The 18,540-nt window shown below is 41.0% G+C and overlaps 1 protein-coding gene across 1 annotated transcript in view; it reads left to right on the top strand.

The window, feature by feature from the left end:
• vps35 (VPS35 retromer complex component) overlaps nucleotides 1-18,540 on the top strand; it is an 85,044-nt gene that overhangs the window by 60,254 nt on the left and 6,250 nt on the right. The window contains exons 9-14 of the mRNA XM_034184087.1: nucleotides 4,138-4,234; nucleotides 6,232-6,380; nucleotides 11,325-11,532; nucleotides 12,689-12,844; nucleotides 14,213-14,335; nucleotides 14,413-14,592. Of these exons, the coding sequence (XP_034039978.1) occupies nucleotides 4,138-4,234; nucleotides 6,232-6,380; nucleotides 11,325-11,532; nucleotides 12,689-12,844; nucleotides 14,213-14,335; nucleotides 14,413-14,592 (913 nt within the window). The remainder of the gene's footprint in view (nucleotides 1-4,137; nucleotides 4,235-6,231; nucleotides 6,381-11,324; nucleotides 11,533-12,688; nucleotides 12,845-14,212; nucleotides 14,336-14,412; nucleotides 14,593-18,540) is intronic.

The following is an 18,540-nucleotide window of genomic DNA, read 5'->3' as shown; positions in this document are numbered from 1 at the left end:
AGCCCTAACTATAAGCCTTAGCGAAAAGGAAAGTTTTAAGCCTAATCTTAAAAGTAGAGAGGGTATCTGTCTCCCTGATCTGAATTGGGAGCTGGTTCCACAGGAGAGGAGCCTGAAAGCTGAAGGCTCTGCCTCCCATTCTACTCTTACAAACCCTAGGAACTACAAGTAAGCCCGCAGTCTGAGAGCGAAGCGCTCTAATGGGGTAATATGGTACTACAAGGTCCCTAAGATAAGATGGGACCTGATTATTCAAAACCTTATAAGTAAGAAGAAGAATTTTAAATTCTATTCTAGCATTAACAGGAAGCCAATGAAGGGAGGCCAACACGGGTGAGATATGCTCTCTCCTGCTAGTCCCCGTCAGTACTCTAGCTGCAGCATTCTGAACCAACTGAAGGCTTTTTAGGGAACTTTTAGGACAACCTGATATAATGAATTACAATAGTCCAGCCTAGAGGAAACAAATGCATGAATTAGTTTTTCAGCATCACTCTGAGACAAGACCTTTCTGATTTTAGAGATATTGCGTAAATGCAAAAAGGCAGTCCTACATATTTGTTTAATATGCGCTTTGAATGACATATCCTGATCAAAAATAACTCCAAGATTTCTCACAGTATTACTAGAGATCAGGGAAATGCCATCCAGAGTAACGATCTGGTTAGACACCATGCTTCTAAGATTTGTGGGGCCAAGTACAATAACTTCAGTTTTATCTGAGTTTAAAAGCAGGAAATTAGAGGTCATCCATGTCTTTATGTCTGTAAGACAATCCTGCAGTTTAGCTAATTGGTGCGTATCCTCTGGCTTCATGGATAGATAAAGCTGGGTATCATCTGCGTAACAATGAAAATTTAAGCAATACCGTCTAATAATACTGCCCAAGGGAAGCATGTATAAAGTGAATAAAATTGGTCCTAGCACAGAACCTTGTGGAACTCCATAATTAACTTTAGTCTGTGAAGAAGATTCCCCATTTACATGAACAAACTGTAATCTATTAGACAAATATGATTCAAACCACCGCAGCGCAATGCCTTTAATACCTATGACGTGCTCTAATCTCTGTAATAAAATTTTATGGTCAACAGTATCAAAAGCAGCACTGAGGTCCAACAGAACAAGCACAGAGATAAGTCCACTGTCCGAAGCCATAAGAAGATCATTTGTAACCTTCACTAATGCTGTTTCTGTACTATGATGAATTCTAAAACCTGACTGAAACTCTTCAAATAGACCATTCCTCTGCAGGTGATCAGTTAGCTGTTTTACAACTACCCTCTCAAGAATCTTTGAGAGAAAAGGAAGGTTGGAGATTGGCCTATAATTAGCTAAGATAGCTGGGTCAAGTGATGGCTTTTTAAGTAATGGTTTAATTACTGCCACCTTAAAGGCCTGTGGTACATAACCAACTAACAAAGATAGATTGATCATATTTAAGATTGAAGCATTAAATAATGGTAGGACTTCCTTGAGCAGCCTGGCAGGAATGGGGTCTAATAAGCATGTTGATGGTTTGGATGAAGTAACTAATGAAAATAACTCAGACAGAACAATCGGAGAGAAAGAGTCTAACCAAATACCGGCATCACTGAAAGCAGCCAAAGATAACGATACATCTTTGGGATGGTTATGAGTAATTTTTTCTCTAATAGTCAAAATTTTGTTAGCAAAGAAAGTCATGAAGTCATTACTAGTTAAAGTTAATGGAATACTCAGCTCAATAGAGCTTTGACTCTTTGTCAGCCTGGCTACAGTGCTGAAAAGAAACCTGGGGTTGTTCTTATTTTCTTCAATTAGTGATGAGTAGAAAGATGTCCTAGCTTCACGAAGGGCTTTCTTATAGAGCAACAAACTCTTTTTCCAGTCTAAGTGAAGATCTTCTAAATTAGTGAGACGCCATTTCCTCTCCAACTTACGGGTTATCTGCTTTAAGCTACGAGTTTGTGAGTTATACCACGGAGTCAGACACTTCTGATTTAAAGCTCTCTTTTTCAGAGGAGCTACAGCATCCAAAGTTGTCTTCAATGAGGATGTAAAACTATTGACAAGATACTCTAACTCCCTTACAGAGTTTAGGTAGCTACTCTGCTCTGTGTTGGTATATGACATTAGAGAACATAAAGAAGGAATCATATCCTTAAACCTAGTTACAGCGCTTTCTGAAAGACTTCTAGTGTAATGAAACTTATTCCCCACTGCAGGGTAGTCCATCAGGGTAAATGTAAATGTTATTAAAAAATGATCAGACAAAAGGGAGTTTTCAGGGAATACTGTTAAGTCTTCTATTTCCATACCATAAGTCAGAACAAGATCTAAAATATGATTAAAGTGGTGGGTGGACTCATTTACTTTTTGAGCAAAGCCGATAGAGTCTAATAATAGATTAAATGCAGTGTTGAGGCTGTCATTCTCAGCATCTGTGTGGATGTTAAAATCGCCCACTATAATTATCTTATCTGAGCTAAGCACTAAGTCAGACAAAAGGTCTGAAAATTCACAGAGAAACTCACAGTAACGACCAGGTGGACGATAGATAATAACAAATAAAACTGGTTTTTGGGACTTCCAATTTGGATGGACAAGACTAAGAGACAAGCTTTCAAATGAATTAAAGCTCTGTCTAGGTTTTTGATTAATTAATAAGCTGGAATGGAAGATTGCTGCTAATCCTCCGCCCCGGCCCGTGCTACGAGCATTCTGACAGTTAGTGTGACTCGGGGGTGTTGACTCATTTAAACTAACATATTCATCCTGCTGTAACCAAGTTTCTGTTAGGCAGAATAAATCAATACGTTGATCAATTATTATATCATTTACCAACAGGGACTTAGAAGAAAGAGACCTAATGTTTAATAGACCACATTTAACTGTTTTAGTCTGTGGTGCAATTGAAGGTGCTATATTATTTTTTCTTTTTGAATTTTTATGCTTAAATAGATTTTTGCTAGTTATTGGTGGTCTGGGAGCAGGCACCGTCTCTACGGGGATGGGGTAATAGGGGGATGGCAGGGGGAGAGAAGCTGCAGAGAGGTGTATAAGACCACAGCTCTGCCTCCTGGTCCCAACGCTAGACAGTCACAGTTTGGAGGATCCCAAAAAATTGGCCAGATTTCTAGAAATGAGAGCTGCTCCCTCTAAAGTGGGATGGATGCCGTCTCTCCTAACAAGACCAGGTTTTCCCCAGAAGCTTTGCCAATTATCAATGAAGCCCACCTCATTTTTTGGACACCACTCAGACAGCCAGCAATTCAAGGAGAACATGCGGCTAAACATGTCACTCCCGGTCTGATTGGGGAGGTGCCCAGAGAAAACAACAGAGTCCGACATTGTTTTTGCAAAGTTACACACCGATTCAATGTTAATTTTAGTGACCTCCGATTGGCGTAACCGAGTGTCATTACTGCCGACGTGAATTACAATCTTACCAAATTTACGCTTAGCCTTAGCCAGCAATTTCAAATGTCCTTCGATGTATGGATGGTTTACCGCCCCCTGCTGGAATGGTGTGCAAGTCCAGAATGCAATTGTCAACATCCATTGTTCAGTGTTGTTAGCTAATATCTGTAGTTTCTCAAAAAAGATTAGTCCTGCCAATGTCCCATTTTGGCGGCATTCATCCTTGACCCAAAATACATAAACATACCAAATGGCAAATGTCAGCTCTCCTCAGTTTGTGCGTGATCAACGCTGCACGCATGCAGAGCTTTTTGTCTTTTTTGCATTCTGCCACAAGCAGTTCCTTCTATTTTAACACACCCACAAACGGAGGCGGTGGTGGAATTCACGCAGTACAGTTCTCACTCATGGTAACATCATCATGATACTTAACTAATGGACTAAACCAATTACAATAAATCAATAACACTAACAACACTGTTAAACTAACATGAGCCACAATAACATTTAAAACCCCAAAACCCTGAAGTCTCATGGTGCATTGCAACACAACATCCATTGTTCACTGTTGTTAGTTAATATCACTAATTTCTCTAAAAATATTGGTCCTGTGAACTTTCTGTTTTTGCAGCGCACGCCTCATTGACTGAACCATCGTGGCGGTCAGTAAACCAGCTGTGTGAGTACAGGTCCTGTTCCAATGGTGCACTTTCTAAATGGGTTTGTGTTTTTCAGACTTGCCCTGTTTGCTCATCGGGAGGATGGTCCTGGCATTCCAGCTGACATCAAACTATTTGACATCTTCTCTCAGCAGGTGGCCACGGTCATTCAGGTGGGTGGAGTGTGGGTGGGTTCAGTGACTTTACCTGGCTTTTTTCCTTAGCACACCAACAGTCCACTTTGAATCAGAACTTTGACACTTTGCTGTAACTGGTCTATATTGTACTGCCTTTTTTATTGTTCTACCTTTGTAAAGGAACTGTTAATTCATTCATGTCCACCATTGGTGTATGTAAACATTTGCTGAGTTCAAAACCTGTGAAGTGTTACAGTTCCTTCAATTCAGTTTAATTTATTTCATTTATATAACGCCAGATCACAACAAAGTTGCCTCAAGGCGCTTCACACAAGTCAAGTCTAACCTTACCAACTCCAAGAGCAAGCACACAGGCGACAGTGGTAAGGAAAAACTCCCACTGTTGATTTGAGGAAGAATCCTCAAGCAGACCAGACTCAAAGGGGTGACCCTCTGCTTAGGCCGTGCTACGGACACAATGGACAATACAATATATAAGAAATTTTGGGAGTCTATGCTGGTGCACAGGAGGGGAGGCCTGCAGAAGAAGGCATCCACTCCCATCTCTGAATGGAGCTGCACCTCCAACAGAGAGACAACATAGAATCAGGCACCAGAAAGACAACAAATACAGTATACTTTGTCAGCATTAAGCAACAAGACAAACAGAAGAAATGCTAAAGTGATCGCCAGCCACTAGCCTTAAGCGTCACTAAAAGCCCCAGACTTTAGCTAAAGTTTACTTTTTACCCTTTTAAAATGAAAATAAAAGGGTAAAAAGCATAGTAACATACTATGCCAGTATGCTAGCCATACAAAATTGAAAACAACTCGAACGTCTGTACAGAATCTGACTTTTATTGATGCAGGGAGATCATTCCACAGAACAGGGGCCTGATAAGAGAAAGCTCTGTGACCTGCAGACTTTTTATTCACCCTAGGTGCACAAAATAGTCCTGCACCCTGAGAACACAGAGCCTGGGCTGGTAGCAGGGTTTAATTAGGTAAGATAAGTAGGGAGATGCTAGTCCGTGAATAATTTTATAGGTTAGTAACAGAACCTTAAAATCTGAGCTCACAGGGACAGGAAGCCAGTGAAGAGTTGCCAAAATGGGTATAATGTGGTCAAACTTTCTGCTTCCTGTCAAAAGTCTGGCTGCAGCATTTTGAACCAATTGGAGACCCCTAATGCTGGACTGTGGTAAACCAGAAAATAGAACATTGCAGCAGTCCAATCTAGGAGAAACAAATGCATGAATCAGGGTCTCAGCATCAGCCATAGACCGGATGAGATGCGTCTTTGCTATATTTCGCAGGTGGAAGATAGCAGTCCTCATAATTTCTCTAATGTGGAGGTCAAAGGACAATGTAGGATCAAAAATTACCCAAGGTTCCTCACTTTGTCAATGTGATGTATGTCACATGAGCCTAGGCTAAGTGTTCGATGGTCAAATTGATGCTTATGTCTCACTGGACCACTTCAGTGAGAGCTGTCTGTGGAAAGCTTTTTTCATTAAAGCGGCCTGCAGTGGCTCAAAAAGATTATTCTCAGTAAGGTGATCCACGAGCTGCTGTGAAACCACCTTTTCCAGAATTTTAGAGCAAGATGATAGATTTGATATTGGCCTATAGGTTTTCAATATACTAAGGTCAAGATTAGATTTCTTAAGTAATGATTTAATCACTGCAGATTTGAAACATTTAGCAACAGATCTGGATGTAATGATAGATTAATAATTTCCAGCACAGTCAGCCCAAGAGTTGGCCACAAGTCCTTAAACAGTTTTGTTAGTATGGGATCAAATAAGCAGGTTGTGCTTTTTGTAGATGTTATGCTGTAAAAGGAGAGCGACTTACAGGTGGTTGTCCTTGAATAAGTGTTGCCACTGTGTCGAACAAGAATGTTGAGTAAATCCAGATTAAAACACATGCAATCCAGTGGTTTTACAGATTCTGGGTTGTTGGACTGTCTTGACTTAAGGTGAAACCACAGCCATTATATGAATGTTTAATTCTGTGGTTTCCTCCCCCAGTCTCGACAGGACATGCCATCAGAGGATGTGGTGTCCCTGCAGGTCTCCCTCATTAATTTGGCTATGAAATGCTACCCCGACCGCGTAGACTACGTAGATAAGGTCCTGGAAAGCACAGTGGAGATATTCAACAAGCTCAACTTGGAACAGTAAGACCTCAAATTCCTGACACTCATGATGCTTCTGAATGACTATGTTTGTACCACACACAGACTTTGCCCTTCACGCTTGCAGATATCCTTCTGTGACAAATCACTCCTGCCAACCTTTCTCCACACACTCCGCACTCTCTTCACATCACTACCACACTATCCATCACTTTGGATACTTGACCCCAAATATTTAAACTCATCTACGTTCACCATCTCTAGTTCTTGTAAACGCACTATTCCACTGGACTCCCTCTCGTTCACACACATCCTCAATCTTGCTTCTACTGACTTTCAGTTCCTTTCTTGCCACAGCATATCTCCACCTCCTAGTCCATGGAGACTCCTGTCTGATCTTGTCCGTCAGTCTGTCCTTCACCGCAAACAAAAATGGACTCTGAGCCGATCCATAGTGTAATTCCACCTCCACCTTGAATGTTTCTGTCATTCCTACTGCGCACCTCATTGCTGTCACACTATACTTTTACATATCCTGCACCACCCTCACATACTTCTGTCACTCCAGACTTCCTCATACCATACTACAACTCTTCTCTTGGCACCTTGTCATTAACGTTCTCTAAATCCATAAACCCACAGTGTTACACCTTCTTGTCTTCTCTATACTTCTCCATCAGCATTTTCAAGCCAACATTGTATCTGTAGTCCTTTCTTGGCATGAAACCATATTGCTGCTCACAGATCTTAACCTGTTTTCTAAGCCTAGCTTCTACTACTCTTTCCCATAATTTCATGTTGTGGTTGAGAAGCTTAATGCCTCTGTAGTTACTGCAGCTCTGCATATCACACTTTTTCTTAAAAATGGGAACCAGCACACTTCGTCTCCACGTTTTATTAAACAATCTGGTTCGAAACTTCGCTGCCATCTCTCCTAGACATGTCCATGCCTCCACTGGAATACCATCTGTGCTTACTGCTTTTCCAGTCTTCATCCTCTTCATAGCTGTCCTCACTTCATCTTTACTAATCTCTTGCTCTTACTGATTTACTCATTCCAAATCCTTCTCTTTCTCATTTTGTTCATTCAGCAGCTCCTCAAAATACTTCTTCAGTCTTCTCAACACACGATTTGCTTATCAGCACATTACTATCTGCATGTTTTGTCACCCTAACCTGCTGCACATCCTTTCTTGCTTGGTCTCTCTGACTGGCCACTCTGTACGAGTCCTTTTCTTCTTTAGTGCTTATCTTCATGTTTGTTATAGGCTCTTTCCTTAGCGTTTGACACTTTTCTCCTTACCCCACATCTCTTTGAACTCCTGTTTACTCCCATTACCTTCCTACTTGTCTCCCTCACCAGAATCACTTCACAGACATTCAGTGCGTGTCTCACCTCCTCCCTGAATTTCATACAATAAGCTTCCTCCTTCAGCTTCCAACTTCTAATCCTTTGTTCACTCTTCCTCTTCTTCATCTAAGTAACAGGACAGGACCTTTCTAATTTTAGAGATATTGCGTAAATGCAATATCTCTATATTGTATGGCCTTGCCTTACAATATAAAGCGCCTTGGGGCAACTGTTTGTTGTGATTTGGCGCTACATAAAAAAAAAATTGATTGATTGATTGAAATGCAAAAAAGCAGTCCTACATATTTGTTTAATATGCGCTTTGAATGACATATCCTGATCAAAAATGACTCCAAGATTTCTCACAGTATTACTAGAGGTCAGGGTAATACCATCCAGAGTAAGGATCTGGTTAGACACCATGTTTCTAAGATTTGTGGGGCCAAGTACAATAACTTTAGTTTTATCTGAGTTTAAAAGCACTGTCTGAGGCCATAAGATCATTTGTAACCTTCACTAATGCTGTTTCTGTACTATGATGAATTCTAAAACCTTACTGAAACTCTTCAAATAGATCATTCCTCTGCAGATGATCAGTTAGCTGTTTTACAACTACCCTTTCAAGAATTTTTGAGAGAAAAAGAAGGTTGGAGATTGGCCTATAATTAGCTAAGATAGCTGGGTCAAGTGATGGCTTTTTAAGTAATGGTTTGATTACTGCCACCTTAAAAGCCTGTGGTACATAGCCAACTAATAAAGATAGATTGATCATATTTAAAATCGAAGCATTAAATAATGGTAGGGTTTCCTTGAGCAGCCTGTTAGGAATGGGGTCTAATAGACATGTTGATGGTTTGGATGAAGTAACTAATGAAAATAACTCAGACAGAACAATCTGAGAGAAAGAGTCTAACCAAATACCGGCATCACTGAAAGCAGCCAAAGATAACGATACGTCTTTGGGATGGTTATGAGTAAATTTTTTCTCTAATAGTTAAAATTTTATTAGCAAAGAAAGTCATGAAGTCATTACTAGTTAAAGTTAAAGGAATACTCGGCTCAATAGAGCTCTGACTCTTTGTCAGCCTGGCTACAGTGCTGAAAAGAAACCTGGGGTTGTTCTTATTTTCTTCAATTAGTGATGAGTAGTAAGATGTCCTAGCTTTACGGAGGGCTTTTTTATAGAGCAACAGACTCTTTTTCCAGGCTAAGTGAAGATCTTCTAAATTAGTGAGACGCCATTTCCTCTCCAACTTACAGGTTATCTGCTTTAAGATGCGAGTTTGAGAGTTATACCACGGAGTCAGGCACTTCTGATTTAAAGCTCTCTTTTTCAGAGGAGCTACAGCATCCAAAGTTGTCTTCAATGAGGATGTAAAACTATTGACGAGATACTCTATCTCACTTACAGAGTTTAGGTAGCTACTCTGCACTGTGTTGGTATATGGCATTAGAGAACATAAAGAAGGAATCATATCCTTAAACCTAGTTACAGCGCTTTCTGAAAGACTTCTAGTGTAATGAAACTTATTCCCCACTGCTGGGTAGTCCATCAGAGTAAATGTAAATGTTATTAAGAAATGATCAGACAGAAGGGAGTTTTCAGGGAATACTGTTAAGTCTTCAATTTCCATACCATAAGTCAGAACAAGATCTAAGATATGATTAAAGTGGTGGGTGGACTCATTTACATTTTGAGCAAAGCCAATTGAGTCTAATAATAGATTAAATGCAGTGTTGAGGCTGTCATTCTCAGCATCTGTGTGGATGTTAAAATCTCCCACTATAATTATCTTATCTGAGCTAAGCACTAAGTTAGACAAAAGGTCTGAAAATTCACAGAGAAACTCACAGTAACGACCAGGTGGACGATAGATAATAACAAATAAAACTGGTTTTTGGGACTTCCAATTTGGATGGACAAGACTAAGAGTCAAGCTTTCAAATGAATTAAAGCTCTGTCTGGGTTTTTGATTAATTAATAAGCTGGAATGGAAGATTGCTGCTAATCCTCCGCCTCTGCCCGTGCTACGAGCATTCTGGCAGTTACTGTGACTCGGGGGTGTTGACTCATTTAAACTAACATATTCATCCTGCTGTAACCAGGTTTCTGTAAGGCAGAATAAATCAATATGTTGATCAATTATTATATCATTTACTAACAGGGACTTAGAAGAGAGAGACCTAATGTTTAATAGACCACATTTAACTGTTTTAGTCTGTGGTGCAGTTGAAGGTGCTATATTATTTTTTCTTTTTGAATGTTTATGCTTAAATAGATTTTTGCTGGTTATTGGTGGTCTGGGAGCAGGCACCATCTCTACGGGGATGGGGTAATGAGGGTATGGCAGGGGGAGAGAAGCTGCAGAGAGGTGTGTAAGACTACAACTCTGCTTCCTGGTCCCAACCCTGGATAGTCACGGTTTGGAGGATTTAAGAAAATTGGCCAGAATTCTACAAATGAGAGCTGCTCCATCCAAAGCGTGATGGATGCCGTCTCTCCTAACAAGACCAGGTTTTCCCCAGAAGCTTTGCCAATTATCTATGAAGCCCACCTCATTTTTTGGACACCACTCAGACAGCCAGCAATTCAAGGAGAACATGCGGCTAAACATGTCACTCCCGGTCCGATTGGGGAGGGGCCCAGAGAAAACTACAGAGTCCGACATTGTTTTTGCAAAGTTACACACGATTCAATGTTAATTTTAGTGACCTCCGATTGGCGTAACCGGGTGTCATTACTGCCGACGTGAATTACAATCTTACCAAATTTACGCTTAGCCTTAGCCAGCAGTTTCAAATTTCCTTCAATGTCGCCTGCTCTGGCCCCCGGAAGACAATTGACTATGGTTGCTGGTGTCGCTAACTTCACATTTCTCAAAACAGAGTCGCCAATAACCAGAGTTTGATCCTCGGCGGGTGTGTCGTCGAGTGGGGAAAAACGGTTAGAAATGTGAACGGGTTGGTGGTGTACACGGGGCTTCTGTTTAGGGCTACGCTTCCTCCTCACAGTCACCCAGTCGGCCTGCTTTCCCGGCTGCTCGGGATCTGCCAGAGGGAAACTAACGGCGGCTAAGCTACCTTGGTCCGCACCGACTACAGGGGCCTGGCTAGCTGTAGAATTTTCCACGGTGCGGAGCCGAGTCTCTAATTCGCCCAGCCTGGCCTCCAAAGCTACGAATAAGCTACACTTATTACAAGTACCATTACTGCTAAAGTAGGCCGAGGAATAACTAAACATTTCACACCCAGAGCAGAAAAGTGCAGGAGAGACAGGAGAAGCTGCCATGCTAAACCGGCTAAGAGCTAGTAGCTGCGCTAAGCTAGCGGATTCCTAAAAACACAAAGTGAATAATGTGTAAATAATTTAGAGGTGATTCAGCAGAGGGAGTGCTTTAGTTAAGGCACGTGAAGATTAGACTGTGAAACAAATCGTTATCTAGGTAACTAGATCAATCTAACTGCTCAGATTAAACAGCTAACAGATACAGCAAAACACCGCTGTGCTCCGGAACAGGAAGTTATACAATACCGCAGTGAGAGCCAACCACCATTCCTTCTTAACATAAGTATTCAATACAGTCATTTTCCATCTTTGCAAACTCTGTTTCCTGATGTCTGTTGTGCTTCTGCAGCATTGCAACCAGCAGTGCCGTGTCCAAGGAGCTCACCAGACTGCTGAAGATCCCAGTGGACACCTACAACAACATCCTGACCGTGCTGCAGCTGAAGCACTTTCCCCCACTCTTTGAGTACTTTGACTACGAATCACGCAAGAGCATGAGCAGCTACGTGCTGAGCAACACACTGGATTACAACACCACCATTGTGGCACAGGAACAGGTCAGACACAAAACGCACAAAACAACTCTGCAGTTACCCCATTAATTACACCTGTTGACTGAGTCACAAATGCAGGGCTGTGAAAACTCTGCAGATCCTAGAAATTCCACGGATTTCGTCATGGGGAGGAAATGGGCGGTGTTAGTGTTGCGCTCTGTGATCGTCACCGAATTTGTAAAATGCCTATCGCAAAGCGTTATTTTTTTACAACATCGTGCAGATTTTATAAATCCATGGACACTGATCTGTGTAACAGATACAAATCAATATCCACGGAGTTCCACGGAGAAAAATGCCTCACTCAAAGCGTGGCCGTTACGACAGTTGTCATGAAGTGGGTCTGGTTAGTAGCTATGGTGACGCTGTGTGTCTGGCTGATGCAGGACGCTGGTCTTAAGATAAAAGTAGCATGTGGGCATCGCATACTTTTCGCGCTATCAAGTTTTTAAAAGAAGAATTTTGTGGTATGGCTGTGTGACAGTCATGTCGAATAGAGGGAAGCTGGTGAGAAAGATGGTGTTAAAAAGTTTGATAAGGAATGAAGAAGTCGTGGAATTGGCGCTGGCTTGAATTTAAAGTTGTCTTCAGGAACACATCCGAAAGATAAACGGGAAAGTGAACTGAATCTTGTGCCATCAGGAAACATGGTACGATTTTTTTTCCTCCATGGAAAATAAACATGATGCTGTTCAAACAGGATTTCAGATTTTTTTTCTTTTTTTATCTTAGACCTTCTTTCATTGGAAAACACACTGATCAAAAGTGATGTGACCGTAGAAATGCGTGATGCGTCACACAAAAATCCTGGCTGGCGTATGCACGTTTCTACAGCTATTGTTCCACTGCGGACATGTAAATGTGGTCATGCTGGGAAACAGCTGATAGTGTGAAAACAAGACATCAGAGTGATGTGCACATCAGTGACACGATGAGCAAGTAAGACACCCACGTTTGCAATGGGTGGCTGTAAAACCATGCGCAAAGTGATGAGGAAAGTTCAGCAGAATGCGGATTGACTAGAACATATTTTTTGGAGCATAAATCATGTTTGTTTTTTTTGTTTGTTTGTTTGCTTGTTTGTTTGTTTTTGGGCAGATGTGTTGAGTGCCGCTAACAGGACGTTTGGATCTCTGCTCTCTTTCACTGGCTGCTGTAGGTCGATGCCATATTGAACCTGGTGTCCACGCTGATTCAGGACCAGCCGGACCAACCCTCTGATGAGCCAGACCCTGAGGACTTTGCTGAAGAGCAGAGCCTTGTGGGTCGTTTCATCCACCTGCTGCACTCTGAAGACCCGGACCAGCAGTACCTTGTGGGTTTTCAGCAAAATGTTACTGAGTCCAGTATATTTGAAATTGCACACACTTTAAAGTCATGCTTTGTCTCTTGAACACCGCGCAGGTAGATGAGTGGATCAGGACACGGCTTGCCTATGTGCAGACCTGGGTTTGAATCCCACTCACGCTACCTGCTTGTGGTCATGGACCTTGTCCTAGTCCACCCATCTGTTAATGAGTACCAGCCTGAGCTGGTGAAGGGGCTGGTGCCGGACTTCCTGCTTCTTCTTTCTATCGTACACAACATTGTCATGTTTCAGGTTTTTGTACGATGGGAAGGACACCTCATATTGGTAGTAATTGTGGACAAAGCTGCAGTTGTGGTTTGTGTGTGCTATGTGGTCCAAGTTTTGTAGAGAGAGGTCTGTCTGCAAAAGTAGACAGACCTCATAAGTAGACAGAGGTCTGTGTTTGTGTTGCTGCCTCTGTACTCCACTACGGTGAAGTTTAAATAAAATGGTAGTGTTGATATTTTCAGCCTTAATTCAATGAGTTTAACTAAAATATCATATATTAATCATTTCGGAGTTCCTCCAGGTTCAAAAACTAAATGTAATCATTTTTTTAACACAAATCACTTTTCAGACAGATTTCTTTGAAGAGGTCAGAGGGTGAATACATGAACGTTTTCTTGGACTTCATTTCCATCAGTCATTGAGAAATACAAACAGTGTGGTGCTGTACGGTCAGTCTGTCTGCAGGGAGCAGTCCTCAAAAAAAGTGATGTAAATTATTATTTAATAGTGTTTGAAAAAGGAATAGTTTGCACCACGTGTCATGCTTAGTTGTCACGTTACAAGATAACACATGACGTCATAGAAACGAATAGAAAATAGAAATGGATGTTGACATTGTTTGACTTTTACTTTGGAGACCAAACATTCAACACAGTCAAAACTGTTCCATTTATTCATCATTTGTTTTGACCCCTGTACAAACTGAAGTTGACCTTTGTTACAATTCTTGCTGTTTTTATCGCATAACTCCAGAACATTCAGTCATAGATGGTCCAGTCTATACCTTTGGGGAATCGTTATGATCAAACAAATAATGTGGTATAGTTTTCAGTATGATTGCAGCATTTTTAAACTTTGACTCCTGTGTAATTCTTCAGTTGACCTATACCCGGGCACCTATTAAAAATTCAAGTGGCCGGTCAGGTTTTTTCAAGAGGTAATGTCTGAGGAGTATTTGTGCTGAATTTGGTGTTGGCATCATTATTTGAAGGATTGTTTCAGTTATCTGTTGTACTATCAGTCCACAGTCGGGTCTGCATGTCCCAGAGGGTGACGTTCTGACTGTGGTGTTCATGCTGTGAGTTTATTAATGTTCTCCTTTGACAGATTCTGAACACTGCTCGGAAACACTTTGGCGCTGGTGGAAACCAAAGGATTCGCTACACGCTGCCTCCTCTGGTGTTTGCCGCTTACCAACTGGCCTTTAGATACAAGGAGAACTCGTCATCGGTGAGTGTCCGTCCTGTCCTCATCCTCTGGCCGGCTTTGGTTTCTTTTAATCTCATTTGCCTGCGACTTTCCATCAGGATGACAAATGGGTGAAGAAGTGTCAGAAGATCTTCTCCTTTGCACACCAGACCATCAGTGCACTCATAAAGGCTGAACTCGCAGAGCTGCCCCTGCGACTCTTCCTGCAGGGGGCGCTAGCTGCAGGCGAGATTGGCTTTGAAAACCACGAGACTGTTGCCTATGAGTTCATGTCGCAAGTAAGAACAAGAATGAGTGAATGAAGGAATTTTACTCTTGTTATGAGGTGAAGAGTGAAGCTGGGTCAAATAAAAACATTAACATTAAATGTCCTCATGCAAGTGAAGGGAAAATAATAGTGATTTTTCTTAATTTTTTATTAAAGCATTTAGAGAGATTTTACAGGTTTTTCCAAAAACACGTCCAATATTGCAATGGGACTAAAAGTTGAGCAACCTTAAAATTACAATGAATTACAATGAAATAGTGTTTCATAATGTGAGCACAAACCTTTTGTATGAGTCATATTTGTAATTTTGCATAAATTCTATATAATTTAAGAACCTGGGAAAATGATAAAATTAAAGTCACATTATTAATTCATAATTCATGTTAAGGAGAAAAGAATGTATTATTAACACATAAAATAAGAGTTTAATTTACCAGTCAGTTTTTTATTTTAAAGAAAATAAAACTACTGGAAAATTTATTTTCACTTACAGTAGCTTTTATTTAACAGTATCAGTCAGTTGTAATGCAGGAGACACTTGAAATTTAAATGAAATTAGAGTATTGACATTGTTATGGAACAAAATCAGATTCAAAATATCATCAAAAATCTAATATCCTGCATCCCTGAAAATAAATAACAGATACAAAAAATGGGTCTGATGTATTCAGTGGGGCCTTGCTTGACATCCTAAGAGGAAAGTTTGATTCACTGTGGGACAAGTAGCATTTTATATAGGACATGTGAAAGTGTTGTCCCACATTGTCAGTAGGACAATACTTAATGTCTGTCTCTGATAGAACAGTGATGATCTTTTCTTTATTAACTGACAACAGCCATTTACAGTGTATTCATAGCACTTCACTTTGTCCACATTTTGTTGTGTTACAGCCTTATTCCAAAGTGGATGAAATTCATATTTTCTTAATAATTCTAAATGCAATACCTCATAATGGCCTCCGAGACAGGATTGTCTCAAGGCACAAATCTGGGCAAGGGTACAGAAACATTTCTGCTGCTTTGAAGGTCCCAGTGAACACAGTCCCAATGAACTCTACCATACATATCAAGCCTGTATGGTAGAGTGGCCAAACATAAGCCACTTCTTAGTAAAAGGCACATGGCAACACACCTGGAGTTTGCCAAAAGGCAGCTGAAGGGCTCCAGAACCATGAGAAACAAAATTCTCTGGTCTGATGGGATAAAGATTGAGCTCTTTGGTGTGAATGCCAGGCGTCATGTTTGGAGGAAACCAGACACCATCCCTCCAGTGAAGCATGGTGGTGGCAGCATCATGTTTCCAAAAAATGCGAGTCTGAAAACAGCAGGAGAGAGAGAGAGAGCATCAGTGAAAGGAAATTAAACTGATTCTGAAACTTTTTCATTTAAAACAGCAGGTTTGACAATTAGGTGTTGGGTCATTCCATGTCAAATCAATGAGGGCCTCACGCACTTTGTCTCAGATTTTCTTCAGATTTTAAGCAAATATTCCCAGACTATTCAGAACAACAAATCTGAACTTTGAGGTCTGTAGGTCAACTAGTTTCTGAGATATGGCCAATTTCATGTGCATGGGGTCTGCCAATTTGTAGGCAAAAATTATGACAGTCACAAAATGTTTTTTTGTTCTGAACATTTGTTGTTCTGAATAGTCTGAATATTTGATTAAAATTTAAAGAAAGTCTGAGACAAAGTGTGTGAGGCCCCTCAAATATTCATTGAATTGACATGGAATGACCCTGTTATATTATTTAAAAAGAAAAGTAATGCAGTCCCACTCAAATTGTTGAAAAAAACAAAACTGTCAGGATGACAGAAAAGCTGCCTGCTTCACTGGATTAAATACCACTGTGTGTCAGTTTGAAGAAGATGCTATGTCCTTTAAATATTAATGTGTTTAACATTTTCAGTGTTATTTAATTTACAGAAACATGCCCATTAAAAATTCTGCTCTTAAAAATATTACAAGATAAATATAATTTTTTTGTTCATTATTCTTGCATTCAGTGTGTCTAAAACCACCCTAAATTACTTGAAATAAGAAGCCAAGAATGCACACAGCCATAACATACATCCAAAAATGCAACTCTTCGAGTCATCTTACAATGACCGGAGCTCTCAGCCAGGAGGTTGTGTCCTCAGATGGTTACCAACAATCATTGAGTGTTTCGACCCTTAACCATGACACTCTCCTGTTGGCGGGTCAGCAGTGGTGGCCAGCCACTACTCACTCCCTCCTGGCTGCCAGCTCAACTCCTCCCTTCTATTCCAAATCCAACAGGAGGCTCTTTCTGCTTCCTCTCTGAGTCTTCTCACTGCCTTACCCCTCTCTGCTCCTCTTAGTCCAATGGCTGTCAACAGTTTCCAGACTGACTGGGCTGGGAATCCCCTGCATCCCACCTCAACAGGGTACAACCACGATTGCCACCCTTTGTCCCTGCAATCCTGCACGAGCTCTCTATAATGTTCAGATTTCCTTTCTTATGCCTCTTCACACCCCTCCTCCCATGGCACAGTAAGCTCCACCAGGATGATTTTCTTTCGTGTAACAGTAAAGGACTACATCTGGACTCAATGTTGTGTGGACAAAATTCGGAAACTGAAGTCTTTTCTTTAAGTCTACCCTAATCTCCCGTGCCTGGGCAGACTGCAATAAGCTGGAGCTGGACATACTAGGCCCTGATACAACCCCTGGCAATAATTATGGAATCACCGGCCTCAGAGGATGTTCATTCAGTTGTTTAATTTTGTAGAAAAAAAGCAGATCAGACATGACACAAAACTAAAGTCATTTCAAATGGCAACTTTCTGGCTTTAAGAAACACTATAAGAAATCAGGAAAAATAATTGTGGCAGTCAGTAACGGTTACTTTTTTAGACCAAGCAGCGCTTTATATTGTAAGGCAAAAGCCATACAATAATTACAGAAAAACTCCAACGGTCAAAATGACCCCCTATGAGCAAGCACTGACCCCCTATGAGCAGCGACAGTGGGAAGGAAAACTCCCTTTTAACAGGAAGAAACCTCCAGCAGAACCAGGCTCAGGGAGGGGCAGTCTTCTGCTGGGACTGGTTGGGGCTGAGGGGCGAAAATCAGGAAAAAGACATGCTGTGGAAGAGAGCAGACATCAATAACCAATGATAAAAAGCAGAGTGGTGCATACAGAGCAAAAAGAGGTGAATAAAAAGAAACACTGGGTGCATCATGGGAAACCCCCCAGCAGTCTAAGTCTATAGCAGCATAACTAAGGGATGGTTCAGGGTCACCTGATCCAACCCTAACTATAAGCTTTTTCAAAAAGGAAAGTTTTAAGCTTAATCTTAAAAGTAAAGAGGGTGTCTGTCTCCCTAATCTGAATTGGGAGCTGGTTCCACAGGAGAGGAGCCTGAAAGCTGAAGGCTCTGCCTCCTATTCTACTCTTACAAACCCTAGGAACTAACAAGTAAGCCTGCAGTCTGAGAGCGAAGCGCTCTATTGGGGTGATATGGTACTAAGAGGTCCCTAAGATAAGATGGGACCTGATTATTCAAAACCTTATAAGTAAGAAAAATAATTTTAAATTCTATTCTAGAATTAACAGGGAGCCAATGAAGAGAAGCCAATATGGGTGAAATATGCTCTCTCCTTCTAGTCCCTGTCAGTACTCTAGCTGCAGCATTTTGAATTAACTGAAGGCTTTTCAGGGAACTTTTAGGACAACCTGATAATAATGAATTACATTAGTCCAGCCTAGAAGAAATAAATGCATGAATTAGCTTTTCAGCATCACTCTGAGACAAGACCTTTCTAATTTTAGAGATATTTGGCAAATGCAAAAAGGCAGTCCTACATATTTGCTTAATATGCATATTGAAGGACATATCCTGATCAAAAATGACTCCAAGATTTCTCACAGTATTACTGGAGGTCAAGGTAATGCCATCCAGAGTAAGGATCTGGTTAGACACCATGTTCTAA

The sequence above is a fragment of the Thalassophryne amazonica genome, chromosome 2, assembly GCF_902500255.1.
Source record: "Thalassophryne amazonica chromosome 2, fThaAma1.1, whole genome shotgun sequence".
Taxonomy (NCBI): domain Eukaryota; kingdom Metazoa; phylum Chordata; class Actinopteri; order Batrachoidiformes; family Batrachoididae; genus Thalassophryne; species Thalassophryne amazonica.
The sequence above is the reverse complement of the archived record's forward strand: the minus strand, read 5'-3'. Positions and strand labels throughout refer to the sequence as shown.